This window comes from Gopherus evgoodei, chromosome 15 (assembly GCF_007399415.2).
Source record: "Gopherus evgoodei ecotype Sinaloan lineage chromosome 15, rGopEvg1_v1.p, whole genome shotgun sequence".
NCBI lineage: Eukaryota > Metazoa > Chordata > Testudines > Testudinidae > Gopherus > Gopherus evgoodei.
Window position 1 is genome coordinate 2736148 of NC_044336.1, and position 27384 is coordinate 2763531.

A 27384-nucleotide genomic window follows, 5' to 3' on the forward strand; every position below is an offset into this window, starting at 1 on the left:
AACAACAGGGTGTTGACTAGGCCTATGATGGCTGCCCAACATCTTGACAGATGAAAGGAGATTTGACAAAGCCAGTCCATCATTGGTGCTTAGCAGTGGTATGGGAAAAGAGGCTGATGCTCGAGCAGCACACTTTCACAGAGTGGCTACAGGTCCACTCACCTAATGGAGTTTGGAGCACACTCTGCTTCCTGGCTTGCCTGTAGACCTCTGCCTGGGCTCTCTGATGGTTCTCTGTGATGACTGCATCAGACTTGACCCAGCTTCTCCAGACTGAGCGTTTGTGGGCAAGGTTCTTCCAGTTGTCAGTGGGAATGCTGAGTTTCTTGAGGCCTTTCTTGACCTTGTTGCTGTATTGGAGCTTTGGTATTCCTCTGCGTTGTGGGCAGTTCTTAATTTGACCATAGAGCACAGCCTTTGGCAGAGGATCTTGAGGAATGCGCTCCACATGTCCCAACCAGCAAAGCCTGTGAATGTCCAGCGTAGTCTGCACAGACAGTAGGCTGTTTCTCAAGGATCCTTCCCGTTCTCTCAAGGATCTTGTTATTGGTGCTCCTTTGGTCCCAAGTAACTGAAGGACTTTTCTAAGACAGTGGAGATGGAAACTGTTCAATCCCCACTCCTGCTTGTAGTATGTAACCCAGCTTTCACAAACATAAAGGAGGGTACTAAGGACACGAGCCTGATAAACAGACAACTTTGTGTTCAGGGTTAGCAATTTGTTATTCCAAACACGTGAGGTAAGTTTGCCAAAGGTAACAGAAGCTTTCTCAATTCCATTATGAAGTTCCCTATCAAGGTTAAATGAGCTGGTAAGAATTGAGCCAAGATAGCAGAAGTGATCCACATTGTCTAGAGCTTCATTTTTGACATAGATTTTAGGTGGATTGTAGATACTTCATGACATGACACCTGTTTTCTTGATATTGATTACTACACCTGGCATCAGGCAGGACCAAAAAAATAGTTTGGAACCATGCAAGCCATGCAAAATAATGACAAAGACACAACTCAAAGAACATCTCAAATCTATAGCATCTTCCAGAAGGCCTTGGATATTAATAACACTAGTGCTGTATGAAGCAAAGGATCATACCAATCTGGGACCCATCGATAATTTTTCTATATTAGTAAAAAAAAATCTACTTCTCACTAGATTCACAAGTGATCAGGACATAGAAAATGTAAAGAGTGTCTTTTTTTCATTTGGACAATGGGATGAAACAGTCACTGATAATGTGGCTACAGTTTGACAGTTCAGAATTGTGTGCTTTTGGGATACATTTCAAGCATATTCCTTTCAGCCCCCACCACCCAAAAGGGATTGGACTATCAGAGAGAGCAACACAGATTGCTAGGAGATAGCTACAAGAAAATGATTCCAGATAGCTTCACTGAAGAATAGTTCAAAACTACAGAGGTGTTATAATTACCTACCCAGAAACAAGGTAGTTTTCCTTTAAATAATTTGTGAGGCTACTAGTGGCACTCACTGTGTTCTGTGGCTGAAGCTTCTAGAACCCACTCAAAGCAGCAGTGTGTATTTAGCTAGGCCTGGCATGTTTGTGTATACTTAGAGACTTAGTTGTGTCTGTGAGGTGTCTTCATATTGTCTTTGTTATGTAACCAACAAAAGACACAAGAAAATTGAATCATAGAAGATTAGGGTTGGAAGAGACCTCAGGAGGTCATCTAGTCCAACTCCCTACTCAAAGGAGGACCAACCCCAACTAAATCATCCCAGCCAGGGCATTCTCAAGCCAGGTCTAAAAACCTTTAAGGATAGAGATTCCACCACCTCCCTTGGTAACCCATTCCAGTGCTTCACCACCCTCCTAGAGAAATAGTTTTTTCCTAATATAACAATCTAGACCTCCCCCAGTGCAACTTGAGACCATTGCTAATTGTTCTGTCATCTGCCACCACTGAGAACAGCCTAGCTCCATTCTCTTTGGAACCCCCATTCACGTAGCTGAAGGCTGCCATCAAATCCCCCTCATTCTTCTCTTCTGCAGACTAAACAAGCCCAGTTCCCTTAGCCTCTCCTCATAAGTCATGTGCCCCAGCCCCCTAATCATTTTTGTTTCCCTCTACTGAACTCTCTTTAATTTGTCCACATCCTTTCTGTAGTGGGGGGCCCAAAACTGGATGCAATACACGAGATATGGCCTCACCAGTGCTGAATAGAGGGAATCTCACTGTGTAATTTCCTGAGATGATTGTAACGCTCTCTGAGCCTGCACAGAGTTGTGAAGTATTTTGCCACTACCTGCCCTTGTTGTGAAGCAATCTTGTCTTGCCTGCTGTAACTCAGCTCCCTGAAACTAAAAACTTCTGGCCACACTCAAGCACTGACTTCCAGGTCTCTGCAGACCTCACCCACTCTGTTCGAGCTTGTGATAGACCCACAGCATCCTCCTAGTCCTCAGAGCACTCCCTGCAGTTTCCAGGCTTTGTCACTGGACACTCACAGAAATTACCAGGTAAGCTGTGCCTGATGAGACAGTGTGCACACAGCTCAACTGGTACAACTCACGATCAGGTCCTTTGTAACAATACTGCACAGTTATATATTTCTAGTGAAATAGTCATAAATTTATTATCAGAGGTTAAGTTTAAAAAGATAGAGAATAAGGATAATAAATTGAAACTGAAATGTTTACACATATAAACCAAACATAAAACACAGTTCTAGAGCTACATTTCTTAATGGTTACCTTTCCTATTTAATAAAGTAGATTTTCTCTCAAAGATTTAGTCTTTGACAGAGCTGCTGCTTTTCAGTCAAAACTAGGATCAAAGCTGTCATGAACATCCCATACCTTTCCATGAGGTTCTTCCATGAATGGATCACAGAATGTCTTACTTGTCCTGCAGCTATAGCCCTTTGAAGTGACCTCCAGTTGTTTGTTCTTTAGTGTAGCCTTCCCTGTTGATTTTGCATCCCCCATTGGTTCTGTATGCTGATGCAACTTCTATTGTACTGACTTTCAATCCTTCATTTATATCAAAGACATGCTTTATCTATCAGAATTCCTGTTTGTCAACTCTGCCGTGTTACAGATTTTAAAACATATTTTCAGTAGGTATACATAACTCCTTGTATAGTGTCAATACATATATTTCACAATGATCTTAATGACTAGTGTGTCACCATCTTTTATTTGATACCTCACAAGACACTTTGTATGGATGAATATTATGAAAACAGTTTGTTAGGTATAGTAATCTTGTCAGACATAACAGGCGTTGCTGACACAGCGTAATGAACTCTGTCAGTTGGCATTGGGGATTTCTAAGGGTCACAATGACCCTGAAAAGAATGAAAATCATTATATATAGGATTATCAGGCATAGCTGTAACATGTCTGTGTTTTGTACTGAACATTTTACAAACCTGGTTCTAATTTGCCCTTTTTCTTTCCAACAGTTATTCCAGTTCTGTTTGTGGCCCCTTGGGGAATAGCCAGATCAAAACTTGAAGACACAGGGTAAGTTACTATATAAAGATGATCTTATAAGATTGATTTGTTTGTTTTAATGAGTTTTTGGGTTGTTTATAAGTTAGTATGCACAGACATGCTACTTTTCCTGGGCACTTCTAACAGCACAGGGCACCAATATCATCTCTTATGGGAAGTTTATCCCATTGGGAACAGTGGGAGGCGCAGACCATCTTGAAGAATGGGGACCCTATCTTCCCTGAGAGCAGTATTTGGTTTGAGTCTTATTTAAAACAGTGGGAGAGGGCTGCCATTTTGAAAAAGTTCCAATATAAAGAATGACATATAGGATCACTAGTCCTCAAGAAAATTCTTCAAAAGTAGTCAAACCATGAGATGTCAATTATATGCGAAGTATGAAGGGTCTGCATTATCCCCTTGTTAAAATCATTCAGGACAAAAATGTTCTGGAGGGAGGTGTTACATTTATTAAAAGATCCATTTCTAAAATTAATTTTAACTCAAAAACTAATTCATGGACTGACTTGTAAATTGTCAGAAAATTTATTCTGGACTCAAAAAGTGCTGTAATTTTGGGAGGAATATGCCATGTACTTCATACATGTCTGCTTTAATAGCAATACTGAACTAAATCTTAACTATAGAATCACAACCAAGCTTTCATGGTAAAAGACAAAAACACCACATTTTGCAATGGTTAAGTTTGTTTATGCGTAACAACCACAAACCAAGCATTTGGAAATGAAAAAATCTGCAATAATGTCAGACACAGCATTGATTCAACAGTTTATAGAAAGCACAATCTTCACCCAGACCATTTCTACACACATGCACAATCCATCACTATCATAAGCAAATGCTCCACCAAAACAACCTTAACCTCTGTCCTTGTAGTGACACCATCCTATAATCTTCATTTCTTCAATCCTTATTTATTTTCCCAAAGTCAGTTTTTACGTTATTTATTAGTCATACAAATAAGGGCTTTAATTATCCTTTCTCTGCTTTTAAAGATTTGTTACCTTTAAATGAAGTAATTTTTCTGAGAGAATAAGACATTCACAGGCTGTGGCTAACATCATCTCTATTTTTTTTAATCAATATGTTTGTATAGTGAACATAGTATTGCCAAACTCCAATCTTCCCTTCATCGAGGTTTTAATTATATTGCAGACAATTACAGCTGTAATATTAAAGTGAAAGAAAGCACTCGCCACACTAGCCTTTGCTCTTTTCCTTCAATTTCTATCATATCACTTCCAGTGTTTATGAGGCTTCTATACACAATAGCAGAGTGTATTTACAGTACATAGACAACTTTGTCCGGAATATTATTATTGCTATGATTTAACTTATACTGCAGCAGCAACAAGAGCCACTCTTGGTTATGGCGCCATTGGGCTGGAAGCTGACCAAACAGATGGCAAATGAGTGTCCATATCTCCCAAAAGTCTAGAAGACAAGAAACAGGTTCTTGAGACAAGCAAGCAAGTTGGTTGGGGATAACAGAGACACTAACAAGTACAATGTGTAATTCTAAGCCAGTCAGGAGCAGTGATCACAGCTTCCCACTTGCCTAACCATTATCCAGTTTCACTTTCCTGTATGCACTACAGCAGAGGTGAGTTTCGAGCAAGGATGCAAAGGATGACAAGGTTTATAGGTTGTGACTGAGAGCTTTTCCCATGTGTAAGGGGCAGCCTTTAAAAAGTCACAAAAAGGATTATTAGAGAATGAGATGATGGAGCCTGGGATCATTGGTGGAGGAAGGCAAGAGTCAACTTTGTAAGAAGGCATCATAAAAGATAGGAGGAGAGGTCTAAATTGTGAAGGACTTGTGTTTGTTGTGAAAGAGGGGAGCAAGTGGGAGAATTTAAAGACAAGAAAGTGACATGGTTGCCTTTGATAGGTGGGGACTGGACTCAATGACCCAGGAAGTCCTGTCCAATTCTGTGTTCTTATGACATAATCCGAATGATGGACCAGGAAGATGATCTTAGCAGGAGCACTTGGAATGTATTTTCATAGATTCATAGATTTAAGGCCAGAAGGCATCATTATGATCACATAGTCTGATTTTCTGCATAACATGGGCCAGAGAATTCCAGCCAGTGACTCCTCCATGAAGTCCATAACTTCAGTCTGAGATATAGCATTATGAGGGGTCCATGGGGTGCCACTTGGAGAGCTATGCCTCTCACACTATGATGCTAATGTTAAGCTACAAGCCTCTGACAGGCATTGCACTTACACAGACATCTGCAGGGAGGGACACACTCAAGTGAGTTACATGAATAATCTCCCAGCCACTCATGAACCTTCAATGGAGAGGCTCCAGACAGTTCCTCCCATATTCCCAGCCTTGCACCCCAGAACTGTACCATCTTACACTGCTCAAGGCTCCCTTGGGCTGTGCAAGTTCATTATGTAGTTCACCACTCTCCCAGTGTGAAACGGACATACACCAGCCTTTGTAATCTGAGCTGGGATTTCCCAAGCACTTCAACCAAAACCACACTGGTTTAGGTAAAATATAAAACAGATTCACTAACTACAGAAAGATAGATTTATAGATTTTAAGTGATTATAAGCAGCCGGCATAGAGATCAGAGTTGGTTACCTAAGAAATAAAAGAAATAAGCAGTCTAAATTCTAACTTAAACAGACTAAGCAAAATTCTCACCCTAACAGATGTAACAGTCAGCTAACAGTTCCTCAATATACAGATTAGACCCCTTTCCAGCCTGGAACCAAGGTCCCTCATTCAAAGTCTTTCCCTTCCAGATGTTCTTCCAGGTATTGAGATGGCAATGGGTGGGAAAGAGAGAGGCCAAGAGATGATGTTATCATCTCCATTTTTATAACTTCTTTCAGCTGCTAGAAAGATCCTTGCTGTGTACATGGGGGTCAGACTTTGGTCAAGCAGTCTCCATTGCATATGTGCCTTCTTTAAGAAGGCTCTGGGATAGTGGATTCTTTCTTGATAGGTCATCAGCGCCCATCTGGCTGGCGATGGGTGCTCCTTTGTCCCTACTGAAAGGCTGGCTATGGGCATTTCCCAACTTCATAACATCAAGGACAGGGAGATGGAGTTTGCAGTAGTCAAGATGAGAGATGATCAAGAGTTTTGTCTATGTGGGCAGAGAAGGAAGACTGGATCCAGGAGATGTTGTCCAGGAAGAGGCATCAAAATTTAGACGTGGCTAGTTGAATGAGTCAAAAGAGTGAAAGAGAGTGCCAAAATGATGGGCATAAATGAAAGGAAATGTCGTGGTGTCGTCCATCATGATAGAGAAAGTAGGGAAAGGAGTGGGTCTGCAGGCAAAGATCAGCATTTCCATTTTGGCCATGTCGAGTTTCAGATAGCAAGTGGGCACTCGCAGGAGATGGTTTGTTTGGTTGGAGAGACATTAGTTCTAGCAGGAAAGGTACACGTGTATATTATCAGCATAATGGTTATAGTTTAAGTCACATTTGTGGATGAGATTACTGAGATATATGAGTTCCTAGAATCATAGAATATCAGGGTTGGAAGGGACCTCAGAAGGTCATCTAGTCCAACCCCCAAGTTGCAAGGTTTGTTCATGAACACTGATGAGTGATGGGTTTCAGCATGTTATCCTTCTGTTCATGAATTTGTGGAGTACGAGTAAAATTTTCAAACATTCTAAGCAACTTAGGAACCCATTAGAATCAGTTACAAGTTAGAAACCTTCTCCATTAGGTTATTTTGAGAATCCCAGAAATAATTCTTACATAATATTAAACATTATGACTGTGTAAAATATAAATTCTTAGATTTTTCCTTTAAAATGAGTATTTTAAAAAACTTTTTGAAAGAATTTTCATAGATTGTGGTCTCCATTCTGGGCAGTATGCTTTTCTGTATAATTGCTTATGAAATCTTCTTTCTATTAATATTTTAAGTGATTTTCCAGTTTTGTTTAGTTTTTGTCTATTTTGGCATATGATCTATTATTTCTCTCTGGATATGCTTTACCTCCAGATATACAAAGCTTTTTGGTTGACAGTTTCCTTAAGTTTTTTTTTTAAATTTGCAGCTGGGCAACATTTTTCAAACAAAAACATTTGTTGAAAATGTTTTGAAGGCAGCATTCCTAGCAAATCAAGACTTGCCTGGATGAAAGCTTCCTAGGCCAGGGTGCCTGTCTGGAAGGGGTCCCCACAGGTGCAGGCAGAGGAAGAGCAAGCAGTGGTGTTGCCAACACACCATTTTCCTCCCATTGTGAGTTCTTCCTTGTAAAGTACCTGCAATTAAGGATTAAAAGGGACAAGCCCTACCTTCCTGCCTTCCTCTGCTGGCAAATTCCCTTAGTCTCTGTGCTGGCTTCATCTCACCAGCCAGCTGGAAGACGAAGTCCCTATTCTGAGGATCATACTTCAGTCCACCATTTCCCAGTTTTGAATGTGATACTTGGATGTGGAGTGCAGAACAGGTCAAAGGTTATTGAGTTTATTTCCCCTATTGCACCATTCACCAAGCACAATTTCAGAGACTAGGATGAAGAATTCCTCCAGTTTAACACTGACAAGGGCAAATCTGCAGGTGCTGAAGTAAATTTTTTATCACCTACAAGACTCTCCTCCTTCCAGTGTTCATCTTTGAGGTGGACTATGCATGTTCTCATTCTTGGAATAAAGTGTTCACAGAGCCATGAACTTGGAAAGCATCTAGCAAAGTTGTGCTCTTTGGGAACTGCTCAAGTGCTGCCTTCCAGGAGCAGATGTTCAGTGTCTTTGGGCATTTTGTAAAGGAGGTGTGGCTTTCAGACAGTTCCTTTGTGTCAGTGGTTAGCAGCAGTTCGAGGAAACTTTCTACCTGGGCCCAGGGTCTGATTCTAGCCAGACATTAGCCTGTCTTTAAAATAGTTACTTATATTTCTAGTGAAGTTGATTTTAGGAGCTGTCGATTAATCACAGTTAACTCACACGATTAACTCACAAAAATTAATCGTGATTAATCACAGTTCTAATCTCACTGTTAAAAAACAGACTACCAATTGAAATTTATTAAATATTTTTGGATGTTTTCTACATTTTTAAATATATTGAATTCAATTATAACACAATATACAAAGTGTACACTGCTCACTTTATATTTATTATTACAAGTATTTGCACTGTAAGATGATAAAAGAAATAGCATTTTTCAATTCACCTCATACAAGCACTATAGTGCAATCTTTTTATCGTGAAAATGCAACTTACAAATGGAAGGGTTTTTTTGTTACATAACTGCAATCAAAAGCAAAACAACGTAAAACTTAAAAGCCTACAAGTACACTCAGTCCTACTTCTTGTTCAGTCAGCCACTAAGACAAAGTTTGTTTACATTTATGGGAGATAATTCTGCCCTCTTCTTATTTACAATGTCACCTGAAAGTGAGAACAAGTATTCACATGGCATTTTTATAGCCAACATTGCAAGGTATTTACATGCCAGATACGCTAAACATTCATATGCCCCTTCATGCTTCGGCCACCATTCCAGAGGACATGCTTCCATGCTGATGACTCTTGTTAAGAAAAAGTATGTTAAATTTGTGACTGAATTCCTTGGAAGAGAATTGTATGTGTCCTGCTCTATTTTACCCACATTCTGCCATATATTTCATGTTATAGCAGTCTCGGATGATGAGCCAGCACATGTTGTTCATTTAAGAACACTTTCACTGCAGATTTGACAAAATGCAAAGAAGGTACCAGTATGAGATTTCTAAAGATAGATACAGCACTCAAAACAAGATTTAAGAATCTGACATGCATTCGAAAATCTGAGAGGGATGAGATGTGGAGCATGCTTTCAGAAGTCTTCTGCTGGTGGCATCTGACTCAGAGGATGAAAATGAACATGCATTGGTCCACACTGTTTTGGATTATTATCGACCAGAACCTATCATCAGCATGGACTCGTCCTCTGAAATGGTGGTTGAATCATGAAGTGACAAATGAAAGCTGTAACTCATCTGGCATGTAAATATCTTAGAACGCTGGCTACAACAGTGCCATGCAAATGCCTGTTTTCACTTTCAGGAGACATTATAAACAGAAGTGGGCAGCATTATCTCCTGCAAATGTAAACTAATTTGTTTGTCTGAACAATTGGCTGAACAAGGAGAAGGACTGAGTGGACTTGTAGGCTCAAAAGTTTTACATTGTTTTATTTTTGAATGCAGTTTTTTTTACATAATTCTATATTTGTAAGTTCAACTTTCATGATAAAGAGATTGCATGACAGTACTTGTAATGGGGGGATTAAAAATATTATTTCTTTTATCAGGGGTAGCCATGTTAGTCTGTAGCCACAAAAACAACAAGGAGCCCGTTGGCACCTTAAAGACTAACAGATTTATTTGGGCATAAGCTTTCGTGGGTAAAAAACCTCACTTCTTCACTCCATGCATCTGAAGTTTTTTATGAATGAAAGCTTATGCCCAAATAAATGTGTTAGCTTTTAAGGTGCCACCGAACTCCTTACTATTTCTTTTGTTTTTTACAGTACAAATATTTGTAAAATATATTTTCCATATACATACAGTAAGCACTGTCCATTTGTATTCTGTGTTGCAATTGAAATCAATATATTTGAAAATTTAGAAAATATTTAAATAAATGATATTCTATATTATTTTAACGGCGTGATTAGTATTTAATCACACCATTAATCATGATTATGTTTTTAATTGCTTGACAGCCCTAATTGTTTTGAGTAGTTTTTAATAAAGTTTTAGTTTTTCTGCACTTTTAGAGTTCAGGTCAGATTTGGCATATTGCCTAGGGTCACGCATCTGGAGTTAGGCCAATAGTGTCTAAGATGGGTTCGACTAGTGGCCCCCTTTACCAGCTTGTCCTTTAAGAAGTCAGACCGAGAGACAACAGAGCCTCACTGTGAGCTGCCACATCTAATCCCAGGCATATGCTGAGCCTTCTTAATGAAGGAAATGCCTCAATGTGTGGACCTCAGAACTGGGTGATAGTGGCTGCAATTCCATGTGGGAACTCAAGAGACTAGCTGTGTCTGCTAAGCTCTCTTCTGCATGAAGCCTGTAGTTCCAGTTGGAAGTATCAGCACACTGCAAGTGATCCCAGGAGAGTTTCAGGTTTGAAACAATGACAGTCAGCACCTGGATCTGCTGACACAAGAGTGCAACCAATGTGGATGCCATCACTGGTGTCATGTGAGGTTTCAGGACAACCAGGAACTTTCAATACCACCACTGCAGTGCCAACAATTCCTTCAGTACCAGAGGCTTAGGAGACCTCTGCCAATGCAGGACCTTCTGTAATGCCAATACTCCAGAGAGATTCTCTATCCTCAGATATTGGTACTGGCTGTTCTAATACAGTGAGGCAGACCGCCTGCATGGAGACTTCAGCCCTGCTTGCCTCATTCCTCAAAGTCAGGGAAAAAGAAAATGGGCCAATTAGCAGGCACAGGCCACAGATCCCGAGCCTACCAAAAAGAAAAAGAAAAGGGAATTATGGGGTCAGTGCCAGAACCTTTGTCCCAGAGTCTCCGTGCTCTAGGTACTGCTCAGTGCCTCAGAGGCCATAGAGTTCCCTGTACTTTTGGTCAGCGTTGCCCTGCCTGGGCTGAATAGTATGATTTTCCTCCCTCAGAGGGATACTAAGAGGGAGCCCTTCTTGCAGTAGAAGGGGAGATGTTCTATGTGGAAAGTATCAGATCTGGGAGCTGCCCACTTTATTTTCAAAGCCATCTGGGATGGCAGGGCCGGACTTAGGGAAAATGGCACCATGAGCGAACTTGTATTTTGGTGCCCCGCCACACCGTCACTCCTGGCCCCCGTGGGTTCCCTGGGCTTTCCCCTCCCCCTCCATCAGCTCTGGGCCCCGCTGCCTTTCCCAGTGTTTAATTTGTTTTGAAAGAGATTCCAGAACTCAGCCCCAGCACAAATTAAGCACTGGCAGGGTGGCCTGATACTGGCAGGTGCTGGGCGGGTGCCCCGCTTGAAGGCAATGCCACTGCCAACAGTAGCGTAGAAGTAAGGGTGGCATGGTATAAGGTGTATTGCCACCCTTACTTCTGTGCTGCTGTTGTGGCATGTGGTATCCGATGCTCAGCATGTGATTCAAGGTAGGCTTCACGCTATCACGTGTTGGCTATATCTTGCCAGAGTTCAAAGCCTTCCTGCAGCCCTCTAGCCATGCTTGACTCACTGGGGCCCCATTTCAGATTATGGGAGATGGGAGGAAACTTTACTCATTATTCCAGGGATTTAGGCACCTGAAAACTCTAGAGTTTTTTGCCAATAACTTAGGAATTAGCTGACAGGAGCACTCTAATTGTTATAAAGATACAGAAAAAAATGTATACAAACTCCAGTTAAAGCCACTTTTAAAGTTTATATGTAAATTTAGAACAATCAGGAGATAATACAGCAAGATATTCCCAATCCCGAGCCTTGAGGTATCAGCTCTGGAGCTTTAACACAGATATCAGAAACACATGTTTGATACTTTGTACACTATCTTTAGTAGAGATAAATAAAAATAAATAAAATCTGCTTAAAATCTTACTTTCTCTAGCAGACACACTCTGTGTAACTGCCATTATCTACTCTATTTTAGTCATTTGTTTATTTACTAAAAACATAATTTTAACATATGTGATTAAGGTGTTTTCTCTTTTATTAGGACAGGGAATTTATTTTTCTAATTATTTTGGCATTTATGTTTACCGATCACAATCATGTGCGTGACTCACTAACATTTGACTCCATCATTGCTATTGGTATCATAGCTGGAAATGCATTTATTTTTATGCAAATTTTAAGTTATTCTACAGATCTAACTAAAAATACAATTTGAAAATAAGCAACCTTCATCTGCCCAGTATCTAAAGTTATGTGTTTAGCTAATGTTTTTTAATTGGCACTGCTAAAGTTAGTACAAGCTAAAGTTACATTCTAGAAAGATACTATTATTTGATCATACCACTTTAAATCATAGAATATCAGGTTTGGAAGAGATATCAGGAGGTCATCTGGTCCAACTCCCCTCAAAGCAGGACCAACTCCAGCCAGGGATGAATTATAAATATAATGAATCACAAAGCACAATATGATAATAAAAGTAATAATGATAATTACTGCAGCCAGGACAGGTTAGACATTTTAGAAATTACTACTCAAAGAATTAAATGTAAGCATGAGAGAGAAATAAAATAATGAAATACATAGAATTAAAACTTTGAAAAAATAAAATTACAGAGAATATACGTGCATTGCAAGAAGTACCTACAAGTAACAACTACATAAGTATGTGTTGGAGGGGAGTGTAAAAGAGATAAAGTGTGTGAGCTGTGGGAGTGTGTGAGAGACCATGCACTGACCCTTTTAAGAAAACAGCACTCACCAGTGTGAAGGAAAGCTCCTTCAGACACAGCAATAGCCACTACCAGCAGTTCCATCCCTCTCTTGGTGAGCCCTGTCCCGCCCACCCCACTCTTCAGAGATAGAGTACATGGGTGGGGGGCAGGGGACACCCTGACATCAGGGCTCCTCCTCTCCCTATCCCCCTTTGCACAGCAGACAGGAGCTGTGGGGCTGCAGATGCCTGCAGAGCAGCAGTGGGAGGGGCACCCCTGCTCCGTAGGTGTCCCATTTATAATGGCACTCTGGGCTTTCACCCTGTTCGCCCGTGCTTAAGACCAGCCCTGTAGGAAGGAATTTGAGGCTGTCACATTTCAGGGTGCAATCCAGACCAATGAGAGGTTGTATCACCACCTGGCCCATAACCTGGTGCCTAACAGTGCTTTGCTGTTGTAGCTCCCAACTTGGGTCACTCACAAACAGCCTACAAGCATATAGGTGGCACCTGAAGTTTTTGTGTACACCTACAGCTCTGATCCAGAAGCTCTGACCCAGCAGCCTGTCAAAAATACTCCAGTCACACTCTGGTTTGCATCAGTCTTGGCTTCTATGCAAGGTGGCCTCAACACACACCCAATCCCAGATTTTCATGTGGTCTGCACTGTCCAGCCCTCTCCTGGGCAGTTCAGATATTGACCTGTAAGGGGTCAATATTCAACAATTTGTTACTTTAAATGGAGTTAAACAGTCCAGTTTAAACACAACACTGGATTGCTTTATATTAAACATAAGACAAGTTTATTTAACTAGAGAGAGATTTTAAGTGAGTACAAATATAAGGCATTGAAGTCAGGAATGGTTACAAAAGGAATAAAAATAAAACACTTTCTAGCAGCTAAACTTAACAAGCTAGATTTCCTTCAACATGAATTCCTTACCACATATTCCCAGCAACATTGCTGACCATATTCTCAGGTCAGGATCACACCCAGAGTCAATGGGCTGGTTCCTTTGTCGTCTTAGGTGAAAAAAAAATAGGATGGGATTGGGAGAGATCCCTTGGGTGCTTTTGTGCCTCGTTTTTGTAGCCCAGTCACCTTTTGAAGTGGATTCTTCTGAGGATTACCCCTCAAAGCAAAGTTAATTCAAACAGTAAAGAAGGTGATGTGGAGTTTGGTGTGGAAGGTGGCTGTATGCTCTCTCTTCTCCCCCGTGTTTGCTGAAATGTGGATTTGTCTTGTCTCCTGCCATTTCCCCCTCTTGCTGTCTCAAGGACCCTGTTTACTACTCATATGTAAATTGAGATAAACACACATTCCTTTGGTTAAGATAGACCTGTTTAACAACTTTTGCCTAGTCAGGATTTTGTGGATTTGAACATGTGCTTACAACATCATAACTTTACATATGATGTTGCTACATACATTTCACCATGATATTATTGACCAGCAAGTTATTCTCTTTCAGAGGACACCTCACAAGGCATATTTTGTACGAAGATTATTGCAGTGGTGTGTAAGGTGTGAATACAGGAGTGTTTTCAATCACAAAGGTCCACCTGGACAGTTCTCAGAACTGAAGAGCTTCGGTCCATAATTCCTCCTTCTCTGCTAGTTCCCACTGAAGCTCCAGTACTAAGTCATCTCACTGCAGAAATTTCATTCAGGATCTTCTCTAATTCCTGCACAACATGGCTCTCTTGTCAGACTCCTTCTTTCTCATTACTAGGAGTAAGATGCTCAAAAGGAGCTATACACAGAGAAATAAAGATAAAACACTTTCTAGTAGCTAAATTTAACAAGATTTGGTTCAACATGAATTCCTTACCACGTGTTCCCAGCAACATTGCTGTCTCAACTCAGTTTCACTCCTCTCTCTGCCAAGGACCCCTCCAGACAAGCACTCCTTTCCTCCAAAACCGTCTCTGCTTAGACCAATCATGGAGAAACTGCTTTCAGTCCAGATGATCTTAGAGCTGCCGATGATGCAGAGTGCCCTCATAGGTACCAGGCCATCTCAACAACACCTATGTCACATCATGATGCAGAATTCCCTCTCACTTGCCAGGCCACCTCAGCATCCTTCTCCTCAGCTGAGGATAGCCCTGGTATCTGTACTGTGTCTTCCTAATAACTTTAGACATTTCCAGGAACCACTGTGTATAATTGTTGCCTCTATGGCTGGAACTGATGATAACTCAGATCCCTCCCCATCTGAACAATTACGGAGAATTCTTTCCCAGGTGTCTGGCTGGTGGGACTCACCCACATGCTCCAGGTCTAACTAATCACCATATTTGTATTTGGGAAGGAATTGTCCCCCAGGTCAGACTGGAAGAGACCCGGGGGGGTGGAGGTTGAGGGGGGAGGGGCCGCCTTCTGCAGCATGGGCCATGGTTCGCCGCCTTCTGCAGCATGGGCCATGGTTCACTTGCTGGTTTGAACTAGAGTAAATGGTGGATTTACTGTCACTTGAAATCTTTAAATCAAGATTTGAAGATTTCAGTAACTCAGCAAGAGGCTATGGGTCTATTACAGTATGAGGTTCTATGGCCTGTGATGTGCAGGAGGTCAGACTAGATGACTGATAGTCCCTTCTGGCCTTAAAGTCGATGCGTCTATGACATGTCATTCAATACACTTCCTGCAATCTAGTGAAGGCAAATATTTCTCCCAGTTAATGAGAGACTACTGCAACTAGTCAAGGACTTTTGATAAACTTTATATCAGATACCCCACTGTGTTTGCCCATATTTTTTCTTCACAGCTGTTCCAAATCCATAGTTTCAGTGGCTCTGAAATAAGCAAGAGATCTAAAAGTTTCCCATTCCAGACCTGTAGATGAGATCAGGAAGGATCTGTGACCAAGACAATCAGCAGGGTGGATCAATGATCTTTCTGACTCATGACAGAGCGGTGAGAGTTGTGTCAATGGGCATCAGTTCACGGGCTCTCTCCCTGGAGGCACAATCAAAGGCCAAAAATCTTCCGTTTGATGGGGATGTGATATTCACTGCCAATACCAAAAAGTCCTGAAAAGACTAAGGGAAAAAAGATCCATACAGTCCTTATGACTTTTGCCACCTTCCTGTGCACAAAAGGAGAGATCCAACTTTCCTCCATCCTTCAGGTACCATTGCCAGTATCCCTTATTCCTGAGCTGCCCTGGATTATTTTTATTACTAGAAGCTTCAATCTTAGTCTCTTCTAGAGCATAATAAGCAACAAAATAACAAGGGAGGTCATCGGAGATCTAGTTTCTCAGGAAGTCAGCTATTGTCATCAGTGGTAGACCTCAGGTTTGATGGAGTGACCTGACAGAACTAGTCTTTCATTTTGCTTCCCTCTCTTCCCCTTTGAATTCCATGCCCTTTGGAGACCATCTGGTTGTTCTGTTTCCTGGTGACGTTGTGGAAAACCATTGACTTGGGAAGGGAGATGATGTTATTGAGAATGGTTGCAGTATTCAGTTGTAGTCTGTGTTGCCTACAAACCTCCTTCCCATAATCCTTCAGTGATCCCCTCTACTGTGACAGTGCTCATGGAGGAAGTGGGTTCTCTTCTGAAGAAAAGGGACACCAAGGAAGTTCCAGTAGGGAGGAAAAGGCTTTTATTCCATATCTTTCCTCACACTGAAGGCTGACAAAAATTCAGCCCAACAAGGGAAGGTTTGCTAGCTAGTTAAAGGATAGGAAACAAAGGGCAGGAATAAATGGTTAGTTTTCAGAACAGAGAGAGGTAAATAGTGGTGTCCCCCAGGGGTCTGTATTGGGCCCAGTCCTATTTAATATATTCAGAAATGATCTGGAAAAAGGGGTAAACAGTGAGGTGACAAAATTTGCTGATGATACAAAACTACTCAAGATAGTTAAGTCCCAGGCAGACTATGAAGAGCTACAAAAGGATCTCTCAAACTGGATGACTGGGCAACAAAATGGCAGATGAAATTCAATGTTGATAAATGTGAAGTAATGCACATTGGAAAACATAATCTCAACTATACATATAAAATGATGCGGTCTAAATTAGCTATTACCACTCAAGAAAGATCTTGGAGTCATTGTGGATAGTTCTCTGAAAACATCCACTCAATGTGCAGCGGCAGTCAAAAAAGCGAACAGAATATTGGGAATCACTAAGAAAGGGGTAGATAATAAGAGAGAAAATATCATATTGCCTCTGTATAAATCCATGGTACGCCCACAACTTGAATACTGCATACAGATGTGGTCGCCTCGTCTCAAAAAAGATATATTAGAATTGGAAAGGTTTCAGAAAAGGGCAATAAAAATGATTAAGGGCATGAAACACCTGGCATATGAGGAGAAATTAATAAGACTGGGACTTTTCAGCTTGGAAAAAAGACAACTAAGGGGGGATAGGATAGAGGTCTATAAAATCATGACTGGTGTGGAGAAAGTAAATAATGAAGTGTTATTTACAGCTTCTCATAACACAAGAACTAGGGATCACCAAATAAAATTAATAGGCATCAGGTTTAAAACAAACAAAAGTCTTTTTTTCCATACAACGCACAATCAACCTGTGGAACTCTTTGCCAGAGGATGTTGTGAAGGCCAGGACTGTTACATGGTTCAAAAAAGAACTAGATAAATTCATGGAGGATAGGTCCATCAATGGCTATTAGCCAGGATGGGTGGGAATGATGTCTCTAGTCTTTGTTTGCGGGAAGCTGGGAATGGGTGACAGAGGATGGATCACTTGATGATTGCCTGTTCTCTTCATTCCCTCTGGGGCACCTGGCATTGGCCACTGTCAGAAGTCAGGATATTGGGGTAGATGGACCTTTGGTCTGATCCAGTATGGCCTTTCTTATGTTCTTATCATCTTTTGGTTTCATTCTATTGTTTCTGAGGAATAGCAAATAAAAAAAAATCTTGTCAAATATCCTTTAACATTTTAATGGGATTTTTTAAAATCTAAATTAAATTGTTTCTAGGAATCTAATATAATTATATTTTAAATTAATCCTTAGGTGCTGGGGAACAAATAACCGTATGGAAATCTGGTGGATCATCCGAGGGCCAATGTTATTTTCCATTACAGTAAGGATTATTTTATCTTTTATTTATATATTATACAGATGTGATTGTCTATTTTCATCTTTCCAAGAAATTATATTCTGGCCCAGATGATAATGAGAACCAAAGTGCAATCGTCACTTGATGTAAAGACACAGTCCCTGCCCCAAAGAATCTACAACATAGAGTGAGAGTAATGGAGGAGGGGTCTTGTACTACAAACACTAATGTCCAACAGGACATGTGCACTTGAAGAGTCAGTGAAATCAGTTGTTTTTTCTTTCATTGTTTATTTGGTGTGAGAGTTTTTCTTTCTACGAATTCATCACTAACTTTGCAGAAGCAAGATGTTAGGGTAGTGCTGGCAAATTGATTTCAGTAGAGCATCCCACTTTTGTACAGACACCCCCTTCTGCACCTTAGTCACAAAAAAAGGCATCTCCTTCCCTTTGGGCTGTAGCCAATCCTTATGTGCAGTGCAGGCTCACAGGCAACACAACACTCCACCTGCGCCATGGGCCTGTCCCCTAGACCTGGGCTTATAGAATCATAGAAATGTAGGGCTGGAAAGAACCTAGAGAGATCATCTACTCCATCTCTCTGTGCTGAGGAATGACCAAGTAAATCTAGACCATCCCTGACCGGTGTTTCTCTACTTTGTTCCTAAAAGCCTCCAGTGATGACAACAATACACAAGCATTACCTTCCAGACCTCAACAGGCCTTGCTGTCTCTGTATAGATTAGCAATAGGCACACATCAACCCCTGAGTCATCAAAGTCTCCTTCTGGACTGGCCACCCCTGATCCACTGAAGACTCGGAAGTCTCAGCTTTGCTATCTCCAAATAAATAGTACACACCAGCTTATTAGTTTTAACTCAGGATAACCACTCCGCTTAACACACAGCACAAATACATTTCTAGTTAAAATCAGTTTACATTCACCGTCTGTGGAATAACCTTGCTGTAGGCCCTTTGTATATCATATGTAGCATTATTAACCTTTTCCATGTCCTCAAAAGGAGCCTCCCATGAGTTTTGCATTTTGTACATTTTTACAAGGAGTAACAATAGCCCCAAATCTCCCATATCAAATGATCAGTCCCAAGTACTGTGGCCACACCATTCTTTCAGAGCTACTTAGTTTTTGTGAGCATTCCAACCATAGTCTTTAAATCTTACCTAACATTTGCTGCTACTGGTTCCCCCTCTGCCTCAGTGCCACCTTCCCAGGAGTCTCTGATGAGATCTAGTGGCCCCTGATTTTTCTACCATACACGAGGTCAAATGGGGCAAACTCTCTGGCATCTTGAGGCTCTACCCAACAAGCAAATAGGTAATGACAAGTAAGGGTAACATTACATCTGTCATTCTCCTTTCTGTTGACATACATTTTTAACATAGATTTTAGAGTCCCATTGAACTGTTAATCCCTGGATGATATGGGATGGATTTTAATTGCTTCCATAATTCACTAAATAGATGAGATATGAAATTTGACCCATGATATGACAAAATCTCTTGGGAAACCTACTCTGTTAAAGGGAGAGAACAGTGACATAGCCATTGCTTTGGCCTCTACATTATACAGGGCAGTGCCTCTGGGAACCTGGTGGGAAAATCCACCATGACTAAAAATATTTCTTTACCCTTCGGGTTGGATGGGTTAACAGTCCTATACTATCCATGCCATCCCCACAATTCTTCTTTGATTGTTGACAGGAGGTGCAAGGGAGTCTTGCAGTGCCATGCGGACTTTCCTCTGCTTCTGACATGAGTCAGAAGTCCAGCAGTATTCCTTTATCTGATTTTGAATATTGGTCCCATACATTTTTTTCTTTAACATTTCATATGTCCTCTGTTCCCAAATGATGTGCAAAACCACACTCATAGGCTAATGAAATTAACTCTACACAATATTTTGAGGGCACAATCAAAATTGTTTGCAGGTTTCCCCAGAATTTCCTTCTGGCACGGCCTACCCTCTTCTATAAGGAACCTTCCCTAGTTCACTGTATCTGGGGCTTACTGTGAACAATTTCCCTTATGCTATCTAGAGAGGGGACTGCATTTTTCTCTGCAGCAAACTGTTCAGCTCTGGCTTGCCTGGAGAGCTGTTACTGGCAGGGGAAGATTCCTTATCCCCTTTCCTTTAAGGCACATTGCTATTTTCTGCTAATAAGGGGGCAGAAGATTCTCCTCCCCCATCATCTGCCTTTCCCTTGGCAGAGGTTTACCTCTGTAAACTCAGGGACATATTCTCTTTAGCTACAGGTCACAATGTTAACAGCTTTAGGCAATGATATTATGTCATTTCCAACCAACACATCAGCTGGTAAATTAAATGCTCCCACTTGAAAAGTACCGCTTAGACCTCCCCACTCTGGTTTGATGCAGGCCAGAGGCACTCTGGTTTACATGGTCCTGAAGCTAGTGGTTTTACCTCCTCCCCTGGGAACCATATCATTCTCCTGACCAGGGAATCTGAGTACCAGTATCTCACCACACTAGGCACAGTTTACTGGGTACCTGGGCCTTTTTAATAAATTCCTTTTCTGTCGTGCCTGATAAAGCTACCCAGAACTCTTTTTGCCACCACTGAAATCTCTGCCTAAAGGTAGCTGCATTAACCTGCGCATATCAGTGAGTGAATTTGGATCCCCTTACTTAGGGCACTGCCTCTTCATGTGTTCAAGGGACTCATATAAGTAACACTTTTTTGGGCCTTCCTCTTGGATTGGATCCAGTAATTAGGGAGAGACTGGTTCTGGAGTGGTGTGGATTTACTGCTTTCCCCTCCATCCTTTTTTCCAGGATAGAATCAGGAACTCTCAGGTTTTTGCCCTTCCCTTTAGGACTTATGCTCCCTAAATAGTCTCACTTGTATGTACAAGCCAGCTACTTCTGCAGCTGCTTCCACTGATTCTGGAGTTTTCTCCAATACAGCAGCTCTCACTTCCTCAGAGAAGACAATGAGTCAACAATGCAATGCAATGCTGCAAAAAAATAAATAAATACAATATTGGGTTGTATTAACAGAGGCATAGCATGAAAGTCAAGGGAGGTGATAGTACTACTTTACTCTGTGCTGGTTAGACCTCAGCTGGAGTAGTGTGTCCAGTTTTGGTCACCAATGTATAGAAAGGAGGTAGAGAAACTTGAAAGGATCCATAGATCAATGACAAAGATGATCAGAGGAATGGAATGCAAGCCATATGAGCAAACATGGAAGGAATTGGGTATGTTTAGTTTGGAAAAGAGGAGATAAAGGGGGGGTGTAAACATTCCTCACTTTGGGGAGTATGGTCTAGTGGTCACAGCTGCAACTCCTGACTGCCAAGTGGCTTGTGGGGAAGGGAGTCCAGGCCTTCCCACTCCACCGGGCTCCGACCCAGGGCCCTTTGGGCTACCAGTAGTCTGGCAACTAAGGCTGCTTAAGGCTGTCTTCCCTGGGCCTCTTCCTCTGTCTATCCCTCCCCCCTAGCATCAGCTTAGTCCAAGGCCTTTCCCTGTTGGGAAAACCCAAACCACAATAAGTAAGAGGGGGTCACCAATGTCCGAGGTCCTGTCTCTAGGGTGGGTCCTCCCTTCCCTCAGGGAGGGTCCCTTTGGGCAGCTATGGCAGCGTCTTAGTCTTCCCTCTGCTCTGCTGGAGCTGTGGACTATAGGCCTGCTCACCTCCTACTCTGTCACCCAAATGAGCTAATTCCCTGCTTTTTAATTCCTCCATCAGATGGAGCATTTGCTGCAGGTGTGGCAGAGTGGGGCTGGCTGATCCCCAAATAATCCCTTAACCTCTTGTTGCTTAGTGTAGGGTTTGTACACCCCATCATGGGGGTACTTGATAGCCATCTTCAAATACTTAAAAAGCTGCTATAAAAAAAGATGGAAAAAAGTTGTTCTCTCTTGCTGCACAGGGCAGGACAAGAGGCAATTGGTTCAAACTACAGCACAGCAGTTATAGATGAAATCTCAGGAAAAACTTCCTAACTTTAAGAACAGTAGGATAATGGAAAAGATGCCTAGGGAGGTCATGGAAGCTCCTTCACTGGTGGTTTCCTAAAAGAGGCTGGATAGCCATCTGTCTTGGATGATTTAGACACAACAATCCTACATCATGGCAGGGGGTTAGAGCAGATGACCTCTGCAGTCCCTTCTAACCCTATAGTTCTATGATTCTATTCTGTGACCTCAAAGAACTGCACCTGAGCAATTAGATCTACTAATTTGTCATGAGATTCTGCCCCCTTACTTTTTATCTATTTTCTTAAATAATCCACCATTTTATGCACACATTCCCCATGACCTAATTTATCAACTTTTTTGAGGTTTCTGAATTTGAAGCGATATGCCTTTGGAGTAGTTTGAAACCTTTTTGATGCATACTCCTTGAATTGGACATATTTCATAGGCTTACTAATATCCATATCATTAAATACTTGTAAAGTTTTACCAGTCAATTTGGAGAGTAGGTGTCAGTGACTGGGACATGGGTGGTCATGCCTAGTGGCTAGAGCAGGTGTCATGCCTAGTGGTTAGAAGAGGCATGCCTAGTGGTCAGAACAGATATTCATAGCCAGGAATTGGCACGCAGGGTCAGACCAAAATCAGAGGCCAGACACCAAACCCAAGGGTGAGAGCCAAAGATCAGAGTGAGGCAAGGCAGGGTTAGGGCTGGAACAAGCAAGTGAAGGAGTTATCACAGCTATAGGCGAATGCTTTGACCAGATGCTTAATTGCTGCTGCACTTAAGAGCCAATCTGCTGACCTTTCCTTCCAACTGATCACACAGTGTGGCAAATTAGACAGTCTATTACTAGCCAGCTGTTCTTATTAGGATGTGCTTAAAAGTCAGAAAAGTTTATGAGAAAATAAAGTTAAAATGCTACTGGTACCTGCCTAACAAAATATATCAGATTCAAGCAAAGTTTCTCACTAAATGCTTTCATCTGTCTCATTGACCAAACTTCTGAGGTCAAGACCGATTCTCCAGTTCAATGAATGCTTCCTTTTTCTCTTCTGGTGCCGTAAAAATGATGGGCAGGGAGAGAAGGAGGATGTCATGAGGCGTTTTCCCCCCCTTTTTACAGAGTCTCTTCTCCTCTTGGAAAAACATTTCCAGCTGAGATTCAGAACACAAAGAGTCTATAGGGAACAATGTTCCCTGCTACTTTCACTCGCCTGTTGGAGCTTCTTTTGTTTCCCTTCATGCTTGATGACTCTGTTTACTGTTTAAGTGCAGATTAAGCAGAGCACCCATTCCTTTGTCTCAGACAAACCTAAAGAACAAGGAGTACTTGTGGCAGCCTAGAGACTAACAAATTTATTTGAGCATAAGCTTTTGTGGGCTAAAACCCACTTTGCCCCCAACTAAAACCTCTCCACCGCATCATCAAGGATCTACAACCTATCTTGAAGGACGATCTCTCACAGATTTTGGGAGACAGGCCAGTCCTTGCTTACAGGCAGCCCACCAACCTGAAGCAAATACTCACCAGCAACCACGCAACAAAAAAACTAACCCAGGAACCTATCCTTGCCACAAAGCCCACTGCCAACTCTGTCCACCTATCTATTCAGGGAACACTATCATAGGACCTAATCACATCAGCCATACCATCAGAGGCTCGTTCACCTGCACATCTACCAATGTGATATATGCCATCATGTGCCAGGAGTGCCCTTCTGCCGTGTACGTTGGCCAAACTGGACAGTCACTACACAAAAGAATAAATGGACACAAATCAGACATCAAGAATTATAACATTCAAAAACCAGTCGGAGAACACTTCAACCTTGCTCGTCACTCAGTTACAGATCTCAAAGTCACAATACTCCAACAAAAAAACCTTCAAAAACAGACTCCAATGAGAAACTGCAGAATTGGAATTAATTTGCAAACTAAACACCATTAAATTAGGCTTGAATAAAGGTTGGGAGTGGATGGGTCATTACACAAAGTAAAATTGTTTTCCCATGCTACTTCCCCCGCACACTGTTACTCATACCTTCCTGTCAACGGTTGGAAATGGGCCATCCTGATTATCACTACAAAAGTTTTTTTTTTCTTCTGCTGACCTAATAGCTCACCTTAATTAATTATCCTTGTTACAGTTGGTATGCTAACACCCATTTTTTCATGTTCTCTGTGTATATATATTTTCCTACTGTATCTTCCACTGCATGCATCCAGTGAAGTGGGTTTTAGCCCACAAAAGCTTATGCTCAAATACATTTTTTTAGTCTCTAATGTGCCACAAGTACTCCTGTTCTTTTTGCTGATACAGACTAACACAGCTACCACTCTGAAATCAGACAGAGTTAAAGGTAGCAACCAACTCCCTGTGGTTTCACTGGGAAGCGCTTACTATAATTCCTGGCTAGCTTAGACAGCCTTAACAAGTGTGCCCTTGGAGTCCTACTTTCTTGAGGAGTCCTCCATCTCACGCAAGTGCTGCAACTCTGTCTGATGCCTATCTCAGTCTGGAACACGAGTTAATAACACATACAGCAGAATCTTGTAACTTAACTTACAATGTTGCCCCACACATTTTATCAGGACAATAATGACCAGAAAACTATGAGTTTTCAAATGATACCTCACAAGACATACTTTGTATAAAGATTATTATCATAGTGTATAGGATGTGGATACAGGAGTACATTCTGTCACAGTTGGGTTGTTCAAACTGTCAGTAACTGGAATGGGGGCAGTTGTGTCTAGTGGTCAGAGCAGGTGCCAGGGCTAGTCATTAGAACAGCAGTTGGAAGCTAGGAATCAGATCCCAGGGTCAGAATTGATGTCAGAGACCAAATGCCAAGCCAAGGGCCAGAACCAGAGTCAGAGATCAAGGACAAGGGTCAGAGTTGAAGTCCGAAGTCAGGAATCAAATACAAGGATCAGAACTGGGCTACCTGGAGTGAGGGCTGGATTCAAGACAGGAGCATGGCTGGATCCAACACCGGAACAAGGATGAAGCAGGACTAGGAACAAGCAGGCGCAGGAGCTATTTCAGTCATTGGCAAATGCTTTGAGCAGCCACTGAGCTGCTGGGCTAAAGAGCTAGTCAGCTGACTGTTCCAAACAATCATGTGGAGTAGCCAATTGGACAGCCTACTACAGACTAACTGCACTCATTAGGTTGCCCAGAGGCTGCCTTTGCTGCAGACCCTGATTCCTCACAATAGGGCAGTCATTCTCTGCTCATCAGGGATTTTATGTACCATGCATATTCTTTTGACAGAGGTTAAATATTCCTCATTGCAATCTGTCTCCCTGTAACACAGACACAGCTTCTCCCAACTGTGTGATCCCTGGGTTGAAGATTCATTTTTGTAAATCCTGCATGCTTAGGGCATGCTGACTCTCTCTCTTTTTCTTAGCCTTCTGCTTCTTAGGCTTCATGCTTTTTGTCTTCTAGCTCTGGTGCTCTTTGGTGGGATGCTTCTAGGGCTGCTTCTTCTGTCTCCTGCTTTCGATTTTCTGCCTCCCACTCCTCTTTGGCTGCCCACATTTGGAATTCTTGTTCCTTCTGCACATTTGCTACCTACGACCTGGCCAGTTCTAACTTAATAGCTGTCTCACTGAGAATGGTGCCAGGCTGGTTTTCTAAGTCTTGAGGACTTTTCTTAGTCTTTAGGGGAATTCAGCTGCCCTTCTTTTTTCTAGATCCAGTACAGTGAAAAGTTATTAAAAAACTCTGCTCACTATACAAACTGTTCTTCTGACCCCAAAGGGCCAGCCACGTTACCAGGTCACTATAGGTTTGGATCTTACCCAAAATACTACACTGTCAGCCAATCCTTCAGTGTCTAAAACTAAAGATTTATTATAAAGAAAAAAGAACAGTGGTCCCCAACCTTTTTCATCTGGCAGGCGCCAGATGAAGTACCGTAGTGACGGTTGAGCATCCGCTGAAATGCTGCTGAAAATCGGCGACATTTTGGTGGCGACACCTCTGGATGATGCTGCTTGTTGGCGGTAAGCAGCATCACCCAGAGGCGTCACCACTGAAATGCCACTGAATTTCAGCAGCATTTCAACGGATGATTGACTGCCGGCCAGTATGCGGGCACATTTAGATGCCCCTGCGGGAGCCATGGCACCTGCGGGCACTACATTGGGGACCCCTGAAGAAGAGAGATGTTAAATGGTAAAACAGTCATATACCCATACAAAGTCTTCAGAGTCCATATATCAGGTTCCTAGCAGTATTGGTGAGTTTGCTGGCTTGGAAGTCCCTCTGGAACACATCTACAGCTTGGATGGGTCATTCAGTCCTTTGTTTAGAGCTTCATTTGTAGCGAAGTTCCTCCAGAGTTAAGAAGCAGGATTGAAGACAAAATGGAGAAGATGCAGCTGCCTTTTATAGTCTTTTGCCATATGGCTCGAGCTTCTTTTGTCCCAAACACAAGCTGCCTAGCACATGGCTTGAAAGTCTTAGAGTCCTGTCTATAGGCATGCCCCTGCATGCCTAGTGGAGTCATAAGATGAATCCCTTGCCTTCTCTCAATGGGTCAGTTGTATAGCTGATGGTCCTTAATGGGTCATCAAGAAGGCTAGGCAGTAGTGATGCCAAACTGTCGGGGGGGTGTCACCCAGAAGTATAGCACAAGTTTTGTAATACAGACATACATATATATCTATAACCCAAACATTTCTGCAGATATTTTACATGGCATATCTGGCACAACTCATTGCAATTTTAAAATATCAATATTCATAATATCCTCAAGTGTCCCCCAGATTCCATACAGCATCACATCCCACTAGATGCATCCTTCCAATTTGACAGAAAACAACTGATAATTACTCTGTGAGTACAAATTTGCAACCAGATCTGCACCCACCTTATAGTAATTTCATCTAGTCAGCATTTCCCTAGTCATGTATCATCATCATATCATCTGAAACTTCTATATAGAGCCTGCTATAGAGCTGTGTATTACCTCTCCTCCCACTGAGTGCAATGTCAAGCTAGCAGGGACTCCATAGCCTTCAGAACACAGGAATGGTAAGGACCAGAGTCTGCATGGGAGCAGAAGTAGCAGGTCAGAGGTAACATGTGGCTGAGGTCAGTGGGTTGGATAGTAGATAGCCTTAGAGCTTGAACTAGAAGGCCTGAGATCTGGGCAGAGACCAGAGCTCAAGTCATGCTGGAATGCTCCAGAACACCATTCCAGCATTTCTATTTATTTATTGGCATTCTGGTACTTCTGGTACTGCACCGTGTGATAGTGCAGTCTGGCCAGGACCGGTGCTAGGGGTTTGAGCACCCTAGGCAGACGGCAATTTTTCCCCTGCGGGCGGTCCACCGGAGCCGCGCGAGCAGCCGACCGTCCGCAGGCACGACTGCGGCAGCTCCACCAGAGCCACGGAGCATCGGACCCTCCGCAGGCACCACTGCGGCAGCTCCACTGGAGCCGCCTGCCGCCCCCTCTGGCAAAACGGCGCCCACCATTTATTCTGGCGCCCTAGGCGATTGCCTAGGCTGCCTAAATGGTAGCACCGGCCCTGAGTCTGGCA

At 42.2% G+C, this 27384-nt stretch overlaps 1 protein-coding gene across 1 annotated transcript in view; it reads left to right on the forward strand.

The window, feature by feature from the left end:
- Positions 1-27384, forward strand: part of GLP2R (glucagon like peptide 2 receptor) — a 134674-nt gene that overhangs the window by 66355 nt on the left and 40935 nt on the right. Inside the window, exons 8-9 of the mRNA XM_030534870.1 lie at positions 3431-3491; positions 17813-17882. Coding sequence (XP_030390730.1) covers positions 3431-3491; positions 17813-17882 — 131 coding nt within the window. The remainder of the gene's footprint in view (positions 1-3430; positions 3492-17812; positions 17883-27384) is intronic.